At 35.4% G+C, this 20,746-nt stretch overlaps 3 protein-coding genes across 7 annotated transcripts; 2 read left to right on the plus strand and 1 right to left on the minus strand.

Moving 5' to 3' along the window:
• Positions 1 to 1,521: 1,521 nt before the first annotated feature.
• Positions 1,522 to 7,628, minus strand: LOC114725192 (phosphatidylinositol glycan anchor biosynthesis class U protein). 4 transcript variants are annotated; one of them, XM_028911676.1, is made up of 14 exons: positions 7,350 to 7,627; positions 7,193 to 7,240; positions 7,021 to 7,081; positions 6,637 to 6,669; positions 6,089 to 6,213; positions 5,634 to 5,786; positions 5,306 to 5,382; positions 4,952 to 5,211; positions 3,807 to 3,863; positions 3,548 to 3,716; positions 2,751 to 2,808; positions 2,588 to 2,673; positions 2,449 to 2,505; positions 1,522 to 1,994 (listed from the first exon to the last, which is right to left on the minus strand). In XM_028911676.1, exons 1-14 carry the CDS (start codon positions 7,501 to 7,503, stop codon positions 1,899 to 1,901), a joined length of 1,434 nt encoding a protein of 477 aa, XP_028767509.1. In that variant the 5' UTR covers positions 7,504 to 7,627; the 3' UTR covers positions 1,522 to 1,898. The 4 variants fall into 4 exon arrangements, with proteins under 4 accessions (XP_028767509.1, XP_028767510.1, XP_028767513.1 ...); XM_028911677.1 differs by having other exon boundaries at positions 5,634 to 5,768; positions 7,350 to 7,625; XM_028911680.1 differs by lacking the exon at positions 7,021 to 7,081 and having other exon boundaries at positions 6,089 to 6,193; positions 7,350 to 7,628.
• A 712-nt stretch (positions 7,629 to 8,340) lies between these two features.
• LOC114725203 (plant UBX domain-containing protein 8-like) lies at positions 8,341 to 12,263 on the plus strand. Of its 2 annotated transcripts, XM_028911689.1 has the most exons (9): positions 8,341 to 8,528; positions 9,327 to 9,394; positions 9,513 to 9,915; positions 10,038 to 10,103; positions 10,280 to 10,392; positions 10,568 to 10,781; positions 11,449 to 11,592; positions 11,686 to 11,742; positions 11,870 to 12,263. In XM_028911689.1, exons 1-9 carry the CDS (start codon positions 8,445 to 8,447, stop codon positions 11,975 to 11,977), a joined length of 1,257 nt encoding a protein of 418 aa, XP_028767522.1. In that variant the 5' UTR covers positions 8,341 to 8,444; the 3' UTR covers positions 11,978 to 12,263. The 2 variants fall into 2 exon arrangements, with proteins under 2 accessions (XP_028767522.1, XP_028767523.1); XM_028911690.1 differs by lacking the exon at positions 11,686 to 11,742.
• A 4,590-nt stretch (positions 12,264 to 16,853) lies between these two features.
• LOC114725199 (F-box protein PP2-A12) lies at positions 16,854 to 19,270 on the plus strand. The gene is made up of 4 exons (XM_028911686.1): positions 16,854 to 16,876; positions 17,286 to 17,337; positions 17,801 to 17,919; positions 18,586 to 19,270. The coding sequence occupies exons 1-4, from the start codon at positions 16,854 to 16,856 to the stop codon at positions 19,019 to 19,021; spliced, it is 630 nt and encodes a 209-aa protein (XP_028767519.1). The 3' UTR covers positions 19,022 to 19,270.
• The last annotated feature ends 1,476 nt before the right edge of the window (positions 19,271 to 20,746 follow it).

Genomic DNA, 20,746 nt, shown 5'->3' on the forward strand with positions numbered 1-20,746 from the left:
TAAGAACCAAAGTGATACAGCACGTTATTCTTTTTCCTTCTGGCTAATAGACTTGTTCGATCTGTGGATGATGACTTCCCCTTGTTTTTGAAATCAAAAGCGAGTGCGCCAAGCAAGCGGTTGCGCTGGTGCCGTCATCCCTGAATTAATTACGGAAACGGGATAATTTAATTTGTGCATGTTCTTAATATATACTCTGGCATTATTTTTATAAGGCACTTCTAATATGTTTCACACAGACAAAAAAAAACCTTAAACTTCATTTACTCTTATTTAAAATTTAATGACTTTTCAATTTTATCCCTATTTAATATACATTATACCTCGTATAAACAAAATCTACACAATAATAAATGAGGGGTAAAATTGTATATTTTTAGAAAAAATTTCTCTCAGTACCCAATAAATAGGACTAAAAATACCTTCTCTCAGTAAGTTAGTTAAAATTTAATTTAATCATACATTTAATTTTAACATTTATCTATTTTGCCTTCAAGTAGTCTATTGATTGTACATGTTAATGAGTTATTATTAAAGAGTAATTCAAATGCATGTGATGAATAAAAATATTTTTTAAAAAAAATCTATTTATTACAAATAACTAAATTAATTTTTTAACTTAATTTTTTTATTGTTCATAAATTAGTTATTTAGTTTCTCTATTAACAACAAAAAGTAGTATTATAATTTTTTTAAAAAATGGCACAAATAATTTAATTGAAAATTTTTCAAGAGACAAACAGGAAACCAGTTAAAGGTGGAGGAGAAACATGCGCGTAAGACGGAAGCCGATATCCTGTAAGCATGCGGTGAGCTTTCAAGGCCATCGCCTACAGGCGCCTCCTCGGTGCATAATGAATCATTCTGTAGCATCTGAGGAAGTATGTAGCTGACAAGTGTTCAAATGTATGTAAATTTCATACTTGGCGAGCAATTCAATAGTCCACATCAGACTCTCTTCAGTTCTTAAATAACCAAATAGTAATGGTTAGGGTAGATTCCTATGTAGCCCTCATGGTCATGGGGTTGGAGGGGAAGAAGTGATTTAATAGGTGGTTGAACCGGAGGCATACGAAGCCTATAATTGATTAGTTAGGCCTAGCTGCAGAGGCCACAAAAAGAGAAAGAAAAAGACGGAATCTGAGGGGAATGAAGATGGCATTTACTACCAAGCATGTGGTCAATGAAACAAAACACAATGCAACCAAGCTAACAGCAGAGCATAGCATCATGAATAATGAATGGAGGCAAGTTGCTGCTTGTAGCTGATCCCTCACAAGGCATGTTACACATTATCCGACCATCCAGTGCATTGTTCCTTACATTCCGGGCCTCCAGGGCCCACCCTGCTGCAAAACATAGTCAGCCATGACGTCACTTTGAAATACCTTTCTCACTCCTTTCTTCCCCCACATATCTACAAGAAAGTCAAGTCAGTCATGCACTTGCGTCAACCCTAGTCAAATGCTACTAATCACCGACTCGTTCATAGGCTGAGATGAATTTAAAAACAGATGAATCTGGTGAGGCACAAGTTATAAAATTACCAATAACACTTGCACCCAGAAATTGCACAATTATACAAGTTGACCGAATTAGTGTACCTCGTAGGACAAACATGACAAATCACCATTATAATTGAAAGCCAAGAGTGTTGAGCAATGAGATAAGATTTTGTAATTCTCTATTCTTGAATTCTATCCAGATACTGATAATCTTCTTCTAAAAGCTAAACACGATCGCAACAATCCATGTTCAAGCAGATACAGAGGATTTGCACAGGGATTGAATAATGGCACAATCATGGATTGCGGAACACGGGTCATGGTCCTTCTGGAGCTCATAGAATACAGAGAAACTCAATGTTCATATATGCAAGCGTACTTCTAAGGAGTTCTTCAAGGTTTGACATCTTGAAGCTTTGCCGCAGATAGCTTTGTAAGCATTCTGTCATGATTCAGCATGGCACTAACACTTTCAACCACCAGAACAAGCTGCCAATGAGCATTAAAAAGCATATGCATAAGTTGACAGGATGGCCATGGATCATTTATCAATTATTACAACTTCAAACACAAGTACCAAACTCCACAAAGACAAAAGCACGTTTCTAAATATACATAGTTATCATGTTTCCCCTCTATACAAGTGAAGCCAGATTGTGTGGTTCTTCCATAAAGGAAGAGATAATCCGCTTCTGTTCGCAGTTTTGGTTAGTATTTTTCCAAACGTGTATAGAATAAGCAGTTTAAAGGTTCGAGCTATGAAAAAGGGTAGAAGATGCCAGATTGGATGGGGCGCTCCAGCCATACTAATGCACACATCACAACCCCCCCCCCCAAAAAAAAGGCCCTAAAAAAAAAAAGTACTCTCCCTTAGGAAAAAAAACAGAGAGAGAAAGGGGGAGCCCAGGAGAGAAAACAACGCCAATAACTAGATATAACACACCTGCAAGCAAGCATAAGCAATTGCAGTCGCAAAGTAGAAGTTTGCATTCCCCGTACCCTGCCAATTTCGTTACACAGGTGGAAATCAAAAGGATAATACAGCTTTTGGAAAACGTAGATCAGTCAAAAAGGATGCATACCCGCCATATCCATAGGTTGTGCATGACAGGGCTAAGAAGTGAAACGCCAACATAACCACTAAACAGGAAGAATGAAAACTTCATGTCTGAAACATCATGGAAGGAATACTGATTAAAACAATAGTTGATACCAACAAAAGTTCAGAAGAAAAGTAGAATTTACCAGAGAGTTCATAAGCAAATAACCCCAGTAAGCCCAAGTATAGAGCCGAATCACCAACCTAATCAAAATAAAAACAGAATAATAAAGGAACTAATCACCTTGCAAAGGAATCCAAACCCACAATGAATGAATCAATGAGCATAAAAATTAAAACAACAAGACATTTGTGATTTATGCATTTGAGCAGCTTTCATATTTGAAAGCCCACATTTTCCTACTATGTTGCTTGTTCTTTCTACCAAGTGTATGTGGAAGTGCAAGTGCGAGCAATAGTGCACAGATGTTCTCATCTGAGCATTTTCCATTTGGAAGTTGATTTGAACCCAACATAAGAGTACCTGACCACAGGAATGCTGTTACCAATCAAAATGCTCCTTGCTACACTAAGTTATGCAAAATAATGCATGCATGGGGATTTTTTGAACATGATACAGAGTGCTGGACTTATCAAAGTCAGAGCAGGCCTCACAGCTCAAAAAACATTCATAGAGATGCTTACGAATTCCCTAGCAACGAGGTTCTCATGCTAGCAACAGGATTCTAACACACATCCTTGTGAGGTATAAATTGTATCCTTACTAACTAGAACAATTGTTTGAGGGCTGGCCTGGTTTTCAAAGTACTGATATCTTGGATCATTGAGATAGCATTTCTTTCCTTCCAGTTTGAAATAATCTTTTCAATCAATGAACAGTAGAGCTTATATGTTAAAAAGGTTCACGCTTAAAAACTTAGACTCTAATGCAAAACTTCAACCTAGTTTTGGATAGAGGGTAGTGGAAAATGGGACAACTTACCGATGGATAAGACTTCAGCATACAAGTAATCACAGTATATACAAAAGCTAGAAAGCATGGGCGGTGATTAAGCCGTAAGGCCAATGGTACTATCATCAACAAAACATTCCCATGGAACACTATTAGGAAAAAGTTTCTGAAGAAGTCAAAAACTTCCGCAAAGAAGTACCTGCATTCATGTATGAGAAGACTGTATAAGTGCAACTGTTTTTGAGAGGAATAACATTCAAAGACCACACAGCAAAGGAGTAGCACATACCACAGAACACCTATATTTGGAGAAAGATCAGGTATGGTAAGAATGAAGCCATAAGTTCTGCATAAACAAGCCACAAATACAGAACCAATCATTATGGCATAAAATTAAACATAAAGCAGAGTGATTAAGCAAGCCATTCCACTCAATCAAGAAATCTGGAGACAATTCTAATTAGGATTAAGGTGCAAATTTACTCTGGAAGTTTTCACTTGAGCATCTGCTACCTGGAAGTTTCTTTTTTTTTTTTTTTTTAAATGCAAACCTGCCTTAGAAGTTTAAAATCATAGCAATTTTATTCCCTATCGTTAAAAAACTAATATTAAATGTTAAAATAGTGACATTGGCCATTAACATTTTTAACACTAAGGGGCAATATTGCTACGATTTTAAATTTTCAAGGCAAATTTGAACCCAAAAAGACTTTCGAGTGCCCAATGCTCCTGAGTGAAAACTTCTGGGATAAATATGCACCATGGCCCTTCTATTACGATGGACATTCTTCAATAAACCAGAATCACACCGGTGCACTCAATTTATTCAAAATCAATTACTAACTTTCACCCCCTGATATTGAAAACCATGCACAACATATTTGCATAAATTAAATTAAAATAAAATAAATTCACGATTGCAGTAAAAACTATAAAAGTGACTACTCAAAACAATGATTACCATCACCTGCTAAATTTTTTTTTTTTTTTCATTTGTTTAAAGTTAGTAGCAGTGTTCTAACACACTTGTATGACTGACAGAATTGTGGTCCTCAACTTCTCCCACAATATATACAGCGGCAGGTGTTTCCATAAAAACTCCTGTTCCAGTCCATTCATAGACAGGAGCGGAGATAGCCAATTACTTAATTTTTATTCCAAATGATATTAATGGTGTAGAACTGTACTTTAAACAATAACTCATTCATGCCCTTCTTTAGTCGCTGAAAAGGACAGAGGTCTTCAGTAATTATCGTAGCCACGATCCAGGCAAAATCACGTTCAACTTTGAAATAGAAGTCTGTGTTTCAAAAAGTATTTGATCTTGTTTAGCAATGCAACAGACTCAATACACAGAAAACAATATGCAGCTATCTTTTGGCACCTGCAAAATTGTAGTAGAGCACAAATAGTGATAAAGGACTTAAGCAAAACCTTTTAAATAACTCCTCAAGACTGCCATGCCGCCTGGCATAAATACCACATAAAACTAAAACATAGGATGACCACAGCAAAATCCAGAACAAAACATGTAAGACTGGTTTCCATGAAAAGAAGTTCAGCCCCCTTAGCTGATTCTTCACATCCTTTTCTACAGAACCCTTATCAATTGAAGAGGAACTGTCAGTTTTTGTCCTTTGCCGTAATAATTTCCTCGGAGGAGCATCTGGACCATAACCAAATAACAAAACCACCTGAAAAATAGGGCAGAGACATTTATCAACAGTGTAAATAAATTACAGAAGACTTGTTGCAAAAGTCGCCTAAATAGTTCAGGCAAGAGCATACTGGGATAATTAATATTGCAGGGTACAGAGACAAATGTGTGGCCATGACCCACCCAAAAGCTGCCACCGGAGCTTGTCCTACAATACATCATAAGTACAATGTTAAATATCAATGAAAATTAACAAGAAAAACAAATGTCATTTCTTCCAAATGTTCTTAAGCCATCTCTATGCTGATCAGCAAAATGATGGGCAGTACAACAGGGAGAAAAAAAAGAAGAAAAGAAGTCACCCTGTGTTGGCCACAAGATTACATGTTCATTACAGAGTCATGACTGAAACAGTAATCTGAATCTAAATATTCATTAACGGGTTTGCTAGCTGCTTACGTGTACATCCTCCATAAAGTGATAGTACAATCATCAAATTCTCAATTGCAGACGTGGACAAACCAACACATGCTGCTATTGTGAACGGATTCCATAGGTATACAAGAGCAGCAATATCTCCAGAGGGAAGATGTTCTGAAAGCAACAATGAAGCTGTCAACAGGGAAGCAGAATTTGCATTGAAGTTTACCATGCTCCACAAGAAAAAATGGAAATAAAATTCTTTGCATCATATTGGCTGTCCATAAGCTAACTGTTATGTAAGTATAGAGGGATGTAGGAGTTAGTTAATTAGTTATGATAGTTATGATTTGGATATATGTAACTGAACCGTTAGAAATAGTAAAAGAAAAGTACAAGAATAGGCCAATGCACCAATTAAGCAGAAGAAGCAGAGTTGAATGTGGCATCTACCATTTAAATAACGAATCACACCAATAAGAAATGCTATTCACCAGAGTATTCTAGCAAGTGATGAAGGCCTATGGATTTTAAACTCGAAGTTGATGACATCTTAAGGCTTTGACCAGCAGCACGAATGAGCATTGCAGTAACCACATCTGCAATCACAAGAACTAAACTGTACCAAGAAATAAATTGATATTGAGTGCCTAACTGAATAAACAGCATGCATAAGGAGAAGAATATGGATGCATAACATGGATTGAGAGAATGGCGATGAGGGTCATTGCTTGACATGATGCTTTTTTTTTTTTTGGTACGAGATGAAACAGAGCATAACATAATAAGTGAAACTATTATTTTTCCACCTAAACAAGTACTAGTCACAAAAATAAATTTAAAGAAAGAAAGAACGCTTCTTGTTTACTCGATGAGTATAATCGCTGACGAATGAAAATCAAGCAATCACGGATCACGATTACTAAAATAGGATATAAACAACTAAACGAATGAAAATCAAGCAATCACGGGTAACGATTACTAAAATAGGATATAAACAACTAAACGAATGTTATAACAATTTAAAGTAGAAGAATGTTACCTGCATAAGAGATGATCCGGTTGTCCTTCAATTCTGCACCACCACCAAGTTTTTGAATGTCATTATACCGTGATTATCTTAAGCAGTACATTTTAAATATCTCAAACGGTATATGCAAAGGAATCGCATATTATAAGTAGAATCAACATCAACTTCAGCAAATAAGAACCTAGCTTCGTTCATATCCTCGGGATCGTATGATTTTGGGGTTTGACAATTATTTTGAATTTGGTTCCGATTAATCGAAGAAATTATAGAGCCAGAAATTGCAAAACAAAGCACGCTTCCAGGAAAATCATATTCTCAAAAATCAAATGGAGAAAATGCTCTGCGAGAGTAGAAGTTGTTTTGGAGTACAAACTAACTTAAGCTGATAGTTTATACCTTCTAACAGTTAGCGGGCCTAGGAGTGTCAGTAACAGAGGAGACCCATGGTACATTGATCCTGATCCCAAAAAAAAAAAAACGGCGAAGAAATCCTAATGTTACAGACACAATGGCGTAGTGAAAGAAGGGAGGAATTCATGAAATTCAAGAAAAATAATTACTGATGAACCTGCATAAGGTGACAATGAAGATTGCTTCAACCAGTATCCCTCGGCCACTGCAAAATGGATAGAATCATGGAACTTAAGCGTAAATTTTGGCGTTTTACGGAGATGTAAACAAGTAGGAACAGTTAGTAGTTCGGTGTAGAGAAGCAAAGAGCATACGACGACGGATGCTGGTGAGAGGAGTGGACACTTCCGGGCGAGAAGAGAGGTTGACGCTTTCAGGAAAGTAAAGAAGGATGAGCCTGAAAATGAGGGAAGCAATCACCCAAATCCAAAACCATCGAACCTTGGCGTTGCCATTGGAGTCTCTCATATTGTCTGCGTCGTGGTGACTGTGACGGTGGCAGCGTCACCAGAGCATCGACGGAGAAGGGACTAGTAGATCGCAAGTCGCGAGCTGGCAGCTTCCGCCGGTCGTGAGGTAGATGGTCCGGGCATCATGGAATTACAGACCAAGAAGTCTGTCGTTTTTTTTTCCTAAAAAAAAAGTCTTTCTTAAGCCCACATAATTTGGGTAAAAGGTCCGCAAATCATGCCAATCAACTTGATGAAGGGATACAATTGGGCCTATTAAGGCCCGTGTTTTTATTGTGAACCGGGGCAAAACCCAAAGAAAAATGCTATATACAACTTGTGTGCTGAAATCACGCAGAAAATATGGTTTCATGCGTCAACTCAGTCAAGAACGACTTGTGAAGCAAGTTTTGAATTCCTGTTGAGAGAAATTCTTATGCTGTCCGATTTTAGAGTCACTTAGCGAATTTAAATTAAATTTGGGAAATAAAAGTTGACTTGCTTTTTCTGCTCAGAAGACTTGAGTTTTGAAATTCATTTTTTTTTATGTATTCTTGTATTACGAATGTAACTCATAATATAACAATATTAAGAATCCTGGATAAACATATTAAGAGACGTTTTTAATTGAGATTAATTATACTGAAATTTACCGTGATGATAATTATTGTATAAAAACATGGCTAAAATAAGCGATATTTGGTGAGGCTTTCCAAGCATATTTGTTTGACTTGTCTAGCAAGTCTCCGAGGGATGAATGGCCTATGAGATTGGAGAACTTCAGCTATTTCCATTGTATTATAAGTATTAACCACAAAACGCCCATTTCAATAATATATTTCACTCAAGCATCTCTCACTTCTTTTTAAGCGCGGCAAGGAAATTCTGCGGTAAAGAGAGATTCAAAGAAGCCACAGTTGCCTTGCAGCTCAATTTCTGTTCCAAACTATTCAGATTCCAATGGCGAGGCCTGATCAGGAAGATGTTGAGACGTTCATGAGCATCACGGGCTTATCTGAAGCAATCGCAGTGCGGAAGCTTGTGGTTAATTTTTCTTTCTTTCTTTTCTTTACGATAACTGTCTTTGAGTTTACTGTTAATTGTGAATTTAAAGAAAGAAGCAACGATAAATTAAGATTACTTTTATTCATGATTGTTCTGTTGGGTACTGATGGGTTATTGTTAGAGTTCTTGTGCATTGAGCAGGGAGCTCAGTTCTTTCATCTGCGCGGCTCAGCCATCGTTTCTTTAATCTTTCTGCATCATCTTTTCAGTTCTTGCATCGAGTTCAAACTCAGTTTTTTTTCTTGCTTAATTGCCTCCTTTGATCTTTTTGCTGATTTAAACTCTTGTTTACTGGGGTACGTTGCAGAGATAATTCATTTTAACTAACCGAAATGTTCTTATTTTCATTCTGGTTAATTCTAGTTCCGCGTTTTCATTAAAATTTTTTTCTTATTTTGCGAAAGTGAATAAAAAAAGTGCTGCATTAACTATTCTTTTGTAATTACTGATTGTTGATCTTTAGTCTCTGGCAATATCTATCAGGCCGTCGATGATGGCTTTCAGTTTTTCATCTCTAATTATGATAGTTTGGTTGGCATTTTGGAATGAATGTTATTTGATAACGACTAACGATGTTGCGAGGACCGATAAGCTTAAAAGGTTTGGCACGCAATCTGATGTCAGTCAGTCTTATGTGACTAAAGTTTCCAGGCATTTATTATTGTTAAGTACTTTGATGATGCTTAATGAATTGATCGTTATATCCCCGGGGGGGGGGGGAGAAACAGTATTTGATCATTCTTCTGCACTTCATTAATTTTAATGTCTTCCTATCAGGAACACGGTGATATTAATGAAGCTCTCTATGCACATTACAATGAAGGAGACAGAAATCTAGCAGCTAGGTGAACTCCATTCCTTTTCATTTATTAATTCGTCATCTTCTCCAGTATCACCAGTTGTATTCTGCGTATTCATGTTTTCATATAATATTGATGTTTTAATTCGTTGCTTCACGACCAGATCCCGTCAAAGATCTCTCTCACACTTATCTCCAGCAGGAAATCACAATCCCTCTTCTTTTCTTGATCCAACTGTTCGTGGAAATGCATATGATGCCCCTTCTGACCCAACGAAGCAGTCGCGATCTGTGACACAACCGGGAGAGGTGAGGGATACTCCCATAGATGTTAGGGATGGGAATCAATATTCTCCTCAAGCTGGCCACTCTCCAATCATTGGAACGGTTCCACCTGCTCATTATTCACATCAGGATGAGCAAAGAAATACAATCTTATCTGATATTTCACTACGAGGAAGTGCTATCCCTACTGTTCTTTCATATGAAAATCAGTCAGATTGCAGCGATGACACAGAAGAACAAATGATCCGTGCTGCCATTGAGGCTTCGAAAAAGGAGTATGAGGTAAAGTAACCAGACTTCAAAATCCACGGACAAATTGTACATCTCTTTCTTGGATTTTTTTTTTATATTTGCGCCATTCTATTGAAATATTAACCTTGGGATTCAACTTGCATTTGCTGCAGGAATTAAGTGAATCTGGAATCTTGGAGGATCCTGAACTTGCCCATGCAATTTCCTTGTCCATTGAGGTGCAGCATACATCTTAAGTTTCTCTTCTTTTTTTCCTTCCATATCATAATTCTCTGAACCTTACATCTTGATTAAGTTGACCCCAATTATGAGCTCAATGATTTAGAGGCTCCTTTTACTTTATCATTCATCAATAATAGAACCCTGATTACTTCTAAACATGAATTAAATCCAGTCAGCTGAACAAGAACAAGCACAGCGCTTGCAAGGAAATATCAAAGAACCAATAGTTGGGCCACCTAAGTCATCTGAGGTGGAACCAGTGAAAATAGCAGGATCAAACGGAAGGTTCTGTCTTTTTCGTCACATTTTATTTTGGCTCTGTTTCATATATGCATCAATCTATGATACTGCACTTGGAAGTGCTCAGCCATCTTGGCAGCATAGGACTCAGTATTTTCGTAAAGAATAGGATGTATTTTAAGATTGTCAAATATAATAAGGGTGTCCATGATCATTTTAGGTTGCAGGCGGGAAGTTCATTCTCCCAAGATGAAGCTGAAGATGCAGAGGAGTGGCCTCTAATTCGGAACAGGTCTAGACCTGTATCTTTGGGCCCCACAGATTTAGTTGAAAGTGCCGATGCCATCATTGAGACTAGCACGCTATCAAGCTCAGGAAATCAGGACAGCAGTAATAGTCCTCAGCACAAGAGAAATGCCAACCATGTGGAGGAGGTATAGTCCTTCTTCTTCTTGTACCCACGCATCTTTAGTCTTACAATCCATCTAGTTACAAAAAACGAGTCTCATTCATCTTGTTCACGTTAAACAAGAGTTGAGCCCAGGCTGAGATTTTACTAACTTACCGTGGCTCCTGCAAGAAAAACTTCCTTGCTCTGTACATGATAAGGAAGGAATGGTGTATCAAATGTCTCTATTACAACTCAATAGATCAAATATCATGTTTGAGTGATTGTATTTTCTGTTAGGAAGCAATATAAAAGTTTATTAACAAATGTTTAAATTTACGGAAAATATAATGACATCATTATATGCAGCAACTGTAAATGCTGAAAGGAGTGTTCAAAGGAACTATAGATAAAATTAAATTAGATGACCGTGTTATAATTGAGCATTATTAACAGAATGATTTTGTCATAGTCGTTCACTCGCTCGTCTTCCAGTACCAAGTTGACGTCAACTCTGTATTACAGATGCAGTTGTATGTTGAATCTTTCATTCTTGTAGCTGTGAATGAGTACTGTTTACCGAGATGTTGTTGCTTATTTCTCTATTCAAAAAAATGTTGCAACAATATTAATGCATCATGATTTCATATGGACAGAAGGAAAATTCCTGCTTTCAAGTTGTTTAAGCTTGCATTCTCTGTATTCTGTGCCAGGAATTGGAAAGACAGTTAGCTGCAAAAGAAGCTGCTCTGCCTCCAGAACCATCCCTGGACGATGAGAATGCTGTGACATTGCTGGTAAAAATGCCAGATGGAAGCCGTCGTGAGCGTCAATTCCTTCGATCTGACAATCTGCAGGTGAAAGGGCCTACTCTAAATTATTCTCTATTTGTCCATCCCCTAAGTGCATTTACATTGATCCTGCTTATGGTTTTTTTTTTTTTTCCTCAGTCTTTTTTCGACTTCATAGATATTGCTAGGGTGATGAAACCTGGCACTTATAGATTGGTGAGTAAACTCCAGAGCTTTTCAGTTTTATCAGTCCAGCTCTGAGTCATTTTTTATTTATTGAATATGATTAGCTGTATAGTGAGAAAAAAAACTCTTGGGACATTAAATGTTATTCTTTGAACAGGTGAGACATCATCCTCGACGTGCATTTAGTGATGAAGAAGGTGCATTGACTCTGAATGAAGCTGGTCTGACAAGCAAGCAAGAAGCCTTGTTTTTGGAGTTAATCTAGTGTCCTGACTCCAGATTTCTGGAAAGCAATGAATTGGAGCTTGTTAAAAATACGAACTAAAGCCCACACCAGATTTGGGTTTGTACTATCTGGATTACCTGTATATTTTCAGCCATTCAAAATCAACCACCTAGCACGGAACCATCGCAGTTCTTTACGGGAATTGACTAATTCTTCGCGGGGAATGCTTTGTATTGTGCATACAGATACAGTGGCATGGGATTGTGATGCGAGTCATCAGTTTTATGATTTCGGAAATTGCAAGATCCTTTATCATCTTTATGTCTCCTGCCCTTTTCCATTCTCAATATCACTCGCAGGCTCCCTCAAGAAAAGACAATAAAATCGTTTATTTTAAAATTAAGGTTTTAGCCTAATAGATTCAATTGAAAATTCGAAAACTTGAGATGGAGATCAGTTAAACGTAAGAGATGTGAGGAATCAGATTCGAACTTGGATTAGATTAAAAATCTTTCACTTCGGAGATTATGGGAATATAATTTTACAATAACCAATCATATTACCTCTAATGTTTAATATAATGACTTGATAACTAATTTGTAAATATTAAAATAATTAATTAAGTTAGTTATTTTTTTAAAATATTATTGTTAATCATGAGCATTAAAATCATTCTTACAATCACCATAGAGATTATCCAGGAGTAAAATAAATAACTAATTTTATTAATTTTATTAATCTATTTAAATTAATTAATTAAATTTTATATTAAAGATCAGAAATAGCATTAGTTAAGGGTAAATTCTACAAGTTTGTCAAGTGGCTTTGCATTGGAGTAAACCTCCACAGTCATCAGTTCAGTTTCACAGTTTTTATTATATTTTCTCACACATTCTTTTTTATCTTTTTATTTATTATAAGGACATATTTAAAATAAAAATCTATTTTTAATCCATTTATTATGTTTAACTAATTTTAACTAATTACTAGTTATTCATGAATTAGTTATTTAAAATTTATAATAAATACCGGAGGCGTTACTACGCTGTGCAAGCGATAAGTGCTGAAACTTTCCTAGTCAAAATAATAGCCGTGTTTATAACTACTCAATGCATCTTTCCTTCTTTCTTTCTTTCTTTCTTTTTGCCATGGCACCAATGCATATTTCACTTTAATTGAAAAAAAAAGACTCCATTTGATATTATCTATAAGTTAATTTCACCATTTTTCCATGTCAACATAAGATAGGGATTCACCGGGAAAAAAACATAAAATAGGGATAAAAAAGTAATAATAAATAATCAATGTAAGTCTGATAAAAAAAAAATGATCATAATTTATAGAACTCTTCCTCCAAATGTCTTATAAATGACATTAAAAAAGTATGAATCTCCAAGTCGGCGGAAAATAAAATTATCTTATAATTTGAACACGTATTAAAATAAAAGAAAACAATTTACTAGATTTAATGATTTGTTGATTTAAAAGGTGACATAATATGGAAAAAAACTTCTACATTAAAATATATAGGAACCTTCTTGTAATCAATAGGTAAGGAGTATTCGTTTGTTTAGCGTTATTTGTTAAGATGAGACATGATGAGGACCACTCAACTTGAAATTAACTATTAATTCAATCATCTCTTGGGGAGTGAGCTCAAAATCATATTTATTAGTGAAAAATTGTATGCATACTCGTAGTTTCTTTTTTTTTCCTGCCATAATTTAATTACGTGGCATGTGATGTTGATTATATTTTGGCAAAGAAAATAGTTTGTTCAAACCCCACCCGTTTTGTGTCTTCAACTGTATTAATTAGGTGTTATTCGGTCCCAATTAAAAACGAACAAAAGAATTAGATTAGGTGCTATAGCATAAATTAAAAAAGTCCCTCTGATTATTACTCGTATTTGTTAAGGAATAATATCACAATTATTATATATACTCGTATAACTGAAACAATGGTGTTTAACGGCTGATCTCCATAGGAACACATGAAACAATATAATTGGATCATTAAGTTATTTTATTGAATCAATAATTAAGACAGAGACTTGTTCAATATGGCATTATTTTTCCTGCTATATATGTATGCGCGCGTGGTTGTTGGATCAAACTTATTTTTAATACTCACTTAAGGCAACAAACCAAATTTTGAACAAGAGAATAATATAAGACTATATATATTTAGACAACAAACTTGCATAAATTAAAGAAATTGATTCAATTAATTATTCATAATAAATAATATATTATAACACCCCTATCAATTATATGCATTAAAGTTATGCTTTACGAAAACACTTTAACATATGTAATATAATCACCATAGAAATTACCTTAAAACAAAATTGATAAATATGAAAAATAAAGTAGATTGAGATTCTACATTTAGAATTAAATTAAATATCTAATTAACTCTTATATTAGGAACTAATTAAAGTTGTTACTATTACATATATATATATAAAGTCATGGAAGAAAATTCTGTTCCTGAAATAGTTTCATTGGGCAGGGAAGCGCACGTAGATTCCCCAAACAAAGACTTGCTTTATCTCGGACGACATTCATATTGCAGTCAACTCAATAATAATCCGAAGCCAATGTATATGCAATACTACCTCTGGTCTTAATTATAAGAACCAGTTGACTAATTTAAAAAATTAAAGAAAGTAAGTCGAGTTACTTATTTGTCATAAATAGGTGTTGTCTTTCCTAAAATATCATTGATAATCAAGTGTATTGACTAGAACTATCATTGTTAGAATGGCTATTTTGAAAAAAAAATATATAAATATGAGAGACAAACTATATTAGGGTCTTATATTTAGCACCAAAATAAAAATCAAAGAATGTCTTATATTAAGACCGGAGATAGTAATATAATAAATCAAGTGGAATGGCAAGTGTCCAAACACACATAATAATAATAATAAAAAGGCCGCTTTTCAAATATATAATAATAATATATCATGGTTGGCAAAAAAAAATAATAATATATTATTATAGTTCATGAGGGGACTTTATTCGAGATCTAGTCAGCTAAGGGGGTCTTCCTTATCCATATTGAGTGGATGGGCTATTTGGGATCCCACACGTGTCACGCGCTGGCACAAACAACAAATACAAGGTCGACATGTAATGAGGCTGACTCATCACCACGTTTGAGCTGGCTCTCCGTCGTTTTCATTTTCTCATTGGCTTCAGGTTTCCGTGCTAAGCCGCCCCTTAATCACCACACTATTAATTACTCCGATTTCCATTTAATTGGGGACCCTTCAACAAAATTCCCTCTAATTTTATTTCATGATAAAAAAAAATTGTGGGCGATAATGAAATCCGAGTCCTTATAATTTTTCTAATTAATTATGTAATAACAATATAATAGATGCTTCCCATTCGCAAACGACATGCGGATTGATTGATTAATGTACAGCCTTACAGGTCATGAAAATGCCCAGGCTGTAAAGCCTAAATTATTATTTTTAATGAAGAAAAAGCGTAAATTATTTTTGTTCCTTTTTCTCTCTCTTTTATTTTTTAAATCCTCACACGTACGTCTCGGTCTACGTGGATTATTGACTTTTATGGTGGATAATAGTAAATGGTAAAACGACCGTGACACAGATAAAATAATAACGTATGACAGAACTTTCAATAACAATTGAAAATGTAAATAATTGAGGAGGTCTCAATCGAGGTAGAATAAAAGTAAATCAAGCACTTGCTTACATTACTAAAGTATATTCAATTTTATCTTATTGGAACTTTGACTTATATATGCATGCATGCATGTGCGAGTTTCCAGCAGCATCCGTTCCCCCTCCTCCCTAAATGATAGCCATCAATTGCATATGTCGGTTTATCGAATGTGTGATTTTACAAGGTATTATTGTTGTTGTTTCAGAATGGATAAGCTGGAAATAAATGGATAACCAGACCAAAAACAAAATGATGATGGACGTTGACAAAATTAACAAGATGGCGTAGAGTAGATTAATATTAATATTAATGTGAAAATGAAACCAAACTTTTTAACATATATAATAAAAGGCTCGTATTCTACAATCTTATGCCTTTGTGATCGAAGGTGTCATTTCCATCTTTAATTTATCATTTATGTTTATTAGTTTGCGTGGGAGGAATAATCTTAGAGTGCATGGAAAAGCCCTTTATTCAATGACCGCATATTTCATAATTATGTGATCATGAAATTTAATACTCCACCTAATTAATTATTTGAGTAGATTAATGTTAATTAAATTGGTTAATACGATATTTTTTCTAAAATATTTTAAATATTTTTCTTAATTTTCTCCTCCGTTTATTATGATTATTATTAAGAAAATTAATAAGATATTTATCATTTATGTTTATTAGTTTGCGTGGGAGGAATAATCTTTAGAGTGCATGGAAAAGCCCTTTATTCAATGACCGCATATTTCATAATTATGTGATCATGAAATTTAATACTCCACCTAATTAATTATTTGAGTAGATTAATGTTAATTAATTGGTTAATACGATATTTTTTTTCTAAACTATTCTAAATATCTTTCTAATTTTTCCTCTCCCTCCCGTTTCCTACTTATTATTATTAAGAAAATTAATAAGGTTAATTTGAAAAAAATTGATAAATATGTAAAATAAGTATTATATGTAGATTAGCATTAACTCTTGAATTAGATCTTATATTAGATAGAGAAAGAGCACAGTCTTAGACTTTGCTCGATGCTGATAAAATGTTATGTTGAGGGGAATTAAAAATAGTAATTATCTATGCCGCCAAAACAGGAATGCACTCTTAACAAACGATGGCATGAATACAGATAAAATGAGTCTGGCCAATATAAAAATACAGATAAAATGAGGGATGTATTAGTAACAACGCTAATATAACAGTAGAAAATAATTACATGGTCACAAAAACTGGGAACGGGTACAACATGAAGCATTTGGTCGCATGACACGTGTAGAGAGAGAATAAATTAACAAAAAGATAAAATGGATAAAACGTCAAAGCTGTTAATTATTGTTAAACCTAAGGATAAATAATCCTTTCTCCCTCCCTGAGGACTGTGGGGCTGTGGGCCATCACCCTGCTTTAATAATATACAGTCATAATCCTCCTCGTCATCGTCGTTATCTACTTTTCTCCCAAAGAGAACGAGCTGTCGGGTTCGCTTTCTCAGGAAACATACCAACAAATTCCACCTCCCGTGGATACGCCTACATCTATAAGAACCCGCGTTTTCAACATTTTCACCTCCCTCTCCCTGCGCCAAGCGGATTTCTTCTAAGCTTTCAAATATTCCGGTCTCTGTCTTTCTGTTTCTCTCTTCTTTGAGATGGGGATTGGATCTTCTTCCTTGCAAGGAGAACGATGTTGATGGCACTAAGGTACCTATACTACCATCTTGCTAGTCTTTTCGGTATTGAGAAACACTGAAAATGTGAAAGAAACTGGCGTTTTAGATTTTCTTGGAGGTCTCGAACTTGAAGAGGCTTAGATCTTGAAACTTAGAATTGGGGCTGAAAGAAAGGGAAAGGACTCTGCCTGCCTTTTTAGTGGAACGGGGTTATCAAATTTATGAAGGGACTGCAAACTTTATTTGTGTAGTCTCTCGAGCGCATTGATGTGTCGCTTATCTGCTGTATTAGTTTCTGTAGCTCCACATATTTTCTTATCTTAGTCATAAACTCATACTACAACAGAATAAACTAATTTATTATGGGGGTCAGCGGGTAATGCTCTGTATTTATTTTTCCTTCTCCAGTATACTCTGAGCCAGCAATTAAGCAAAGCAGTTCATGATATTTGGTGTGTTCAAACTCCCTTCTGACGATATGTGGGTTTTTGCAGGAAGTTTGGCTGGATAAAGACACGGGTAAACTTTGTTTGGCCATGTCATCAAAGGGACTATCAATAACCGGGATTGATGATCGGAGATATTGGAATCATATTCAAACTGAAGAATCTAGGTGAGATTCTTCGCTTCCATCTAGCATCGCGCATGTAGAAATTTCACAGAAATGGGAATAGCGTAAAAAAATTTAACTCTCTTATTGAGGAGGATATTCTCTATAGCATTAAGGATAATTAGTTGTTTTTCTATTAGTTGTTTTCTTATGTTAATGTTTTCATGTTCTTTTTCTATTCTTTTGCTGTCGTTTAATGATTTTTGATTAAATAAGCCTGGGATATATGCTATCTAATATACCCCAGATAAGTTATACTTTGGCGGCTATACTGATCCTTTTCTTTGATAACTTTTAATTCTTTCGCCTTCGAAGAATTTGCATCTCCTAGCACGGTTTTGCTCTCAGTTTTGTCAGCACTCACTAATCAGAGCCTCTAATTCTCCATGCCATAGTGCTATATGAGTCTCTTGATGCCCTTGAAAGAAAGTTTGTTGAAATTTTCATTTCTTTTCAATCTTAAGGTGGAAGTCAATGTTGAAATTAAACGTCTGGAGTTAAAAGCTACTGTTCCTGACCAAAAAGGCTTAATTGCAAAGGGGGGAAAAAAAAGGTTAAATGCTCTCTGTACGCAATAAGTTAATCTAACAAAAAAAATCCTATGAAACGGGAATAAATGGATCCATTTAAGTGTTGTAATTAACCCATTCTTGTTTGCACTGCGTGCAGATTCAATACAGTGGCATATCTACAGCAAATTTGGTGGTTTGAGGCTGATGGGGAAGTTGATTTCCCATTTCCAGAAGGGACGTACAGCCTCTATTTCAGAATCCATCTAGGGCGACCCTCCAGGAGATTTGGGCGACGTGTATGCAATAATGAGAATGTTCATGGGTGGGACATTAAGCCCGTACGATTACAGCTGTGGAGTTCAGATGGGCAGTACGCTAGCTCTCAGTGTTTTTTGGAAGGATCCGGCAAATGGAGTTATTACCATGCAGGCGATTTTGTGGTTGGCAATGGCCACACACCAACCAAAATCAAGTTCTCCCTCACTCAAATTGATTGTACTCATACCAAAGGTGGTCTATGTTTAGATTCTGTGCTTATATACCCAACAGAGTCCAGAAAGCTTAAACCATTTTTTAATTCAAATTCCTCTTAACCTGTGTGGGGCAGGAATCAAAATGTATAATCTGTATTATATATCATAGGATGAGGGTGCGGTGTGTAGAGAATTAGAGAGAATTGAGTTTTTTTTTTTTTTTTGTGAGGTCTATTAGGCTATAGTATGATGAGGCAATGTGTATATGTAATTATTTTCCTTCTCCGAGATGATTATTTCTGTTGCTCAATTTTCTTGGGTATTGTGATGAGGCATTATTCCAATGAAGCTTTTTTTTTTTCCCCGCCATTTTGCTTGGATCAGGAACTGTTTTCTTTCTGAAGTTACTTTTATCATGAAATGTAGTGCCAGGGCTTTTTCCATGCGATAGAAGCGTTTCTGTTGGGAAGAAAAAACGAGAAGTGTTTCTTACCTCTAAATAAAAGTCGTGCATGAGAATCTCCAAACCACTTTGAAAAAGTATTTTTACATACATACTTATCTCAAGTCTCATAAAATCATTCCTAAGAAGTTAATCTAAGAATTTCTTTAAAATGGCCTAAGAAAAATTTAGTATTGGCCAACCTAGAAATTAATTGAAGATAATAATTTTGTGAAAACAAAAAAACTGATGTTCTGTAAATGATGCGATGGGATCATATGGCAAAATTTATATCAGGGTTGATAGGATTCCTCCTATTATTCACACTGACTAAGGCAGTCGTATGCATTGTACATCTGCTGCCAGGGCTAAACAAACTGCCTAGAATGGGTCCAGTTGCCCATCAGGATGGGGTCCAGTCTGAGCATGTCAGACTCCGCGTCAGTCTGTCTAGTGGACAGCCTGGCACAAGACCAGCGAGGTTGGTCTTCTCGGGCACTCCACTCTCCATTCTGCACATAATAATGGCTACTAATAAAGTTTCGATCTACTTACAGAGGTTAGTTTTTGATGGCGACCTAAAGTTTGCATCTCACTAAAGGAAATGGTCACATTTACCATTCAACACTACTTGGAATAAAATTATCTTCAATAAAATGATACCTCTACCTACAAAAAAAAACTGATAGGTTAGTAAAAAGACTAATCTCTTATAATATGATAAACCAAGATTTAAACTCCTGTTGTAAAAGGTACCCAAATTTAATCCATGACAATACTAATTGATCTTAATTATAAAAAAAAACCTATGCATAAGGGGAAAAAAAACCAACCCAAGCCCACATGTATAGATTTTTTTTTTTGGCCAACCACGTGTGGAATTTAAATACAAATGTAAAGGCTCTTACAAAAAAAAAACCAATAGGTCTAATAAAAAAAACTAATCCCTTATAATGTGATAAATTAAGATTTAAACTACTGTTGTAAAAGGTACCAAAATTTAATACATGACAGTACTAATTGATCTTAATATAAAAAAAAATCTATGCATAAGGAGAAAAAAAAAACCAACCCAAGCCCACATGTATGGATTGTTTTTTTGGCCAACCACGTGTGGAATTTAAATACAAATGTAAAGGCTCTTAAAAAAATAGGACAGAACAGGAGTCGCAGAAGAGACCCGAACTTGATATGCTTTTGAGATTCTCCTATTTGTTTACTAGAGAGAAGTTGGTGCCTAGATTCTAGTCCTGTTTCTCATGTAAACTCTTCCCACACTTCAAGAATATATACTGATCAAAATAGGCACGAAGCCATAACGAGTAACGAGGGAATCAGAAAAAGAAAGAACTAAATTTATAACCAATTGCCTGCACTTTCATCATCCGCCTCCTTGTGGTAAC

Source organism: Neltuma alba, unplaced genomic scaffold (genome assembly GCF_004799145.2).
Source record: "Neltuma alba isolate B1F8T4 unplaced genomic scaffold, ASM479914v2 tig00012232_pilon, whole genome shotgun sequence".
In the NCBI taxonomy this organism is placed as follows: Eukaryota; Viridiplantae; Streptophyta; class Magnoliopsida; order Fabales; family Fabaceae; genus Neltuma; species Neltuma alba.

Excerpts from the sequence above, each read along its gene's own strand:
- LOC114725203 (XM_028911689.1), top strand. The coding sequence starts at position 8,445 with ATGGCGAGGCCTGATCAGGAAGATGTTGAGACGTTCATGAGCATCACG. Across the intron at positions 8,529-9,326 it reads TCGCAGTGCGGAAGCTTGTG|GAACACGGTGATATTAATGA; the intron begins GTTAATTTTTCT and ends TCTTCCTATCAG. Across the intron at positions 9,395-9,512 it reads GACAGAAATCTAGCAGCTAG|ATCCCGTCAAAGATCTCTCT; the intron begins GTGAACTCCATT and ends CTTCACGACCAG.
- LOC114725192 (XM_028911676.1), bottom strand. The coding sequence starts at position 7,503 with ATGAGAGACTCCAATGGCAACGCCAAGGTTCGATGGTTTTGGATTTGG. Across the intron at positions 7,082-7,192 it reads TTCATTGTCACCTTATGCAG|GATCAATGTACCATGGGTCT; the intron begins GTTCATCAGTAA and ends TTTTGGGATCAG. Across the intron at positions 2,506-2,587 it reads ACAACCTATGGATATGGCGG|GGTACGGGGAATGCAAACTT; the intron begins GTATGCATCCTT and ends CGAAATTGGCAG.
- LOC114725199 (XM_028911686.1), top strand. The coding sequence starts at position 16,854 with ATGGTCACAAAAACTGGGAACGG. Across the intron at positions 16,877-17,285 it reads GTCACAAAAACTGGGAACGG|ATGGGGATTGGATCTTCTTC; the intron begins GTACAACATGAA and ends CTCTTCTTTGAG. Across the intron at positions 17,920-18,585 it reads ATTCAAACTGAAGAATCTAG|ATTCAATACAGTGGCATATC; the intron begins GTGAGATTCTTC and ends CACTGCGTGCAG.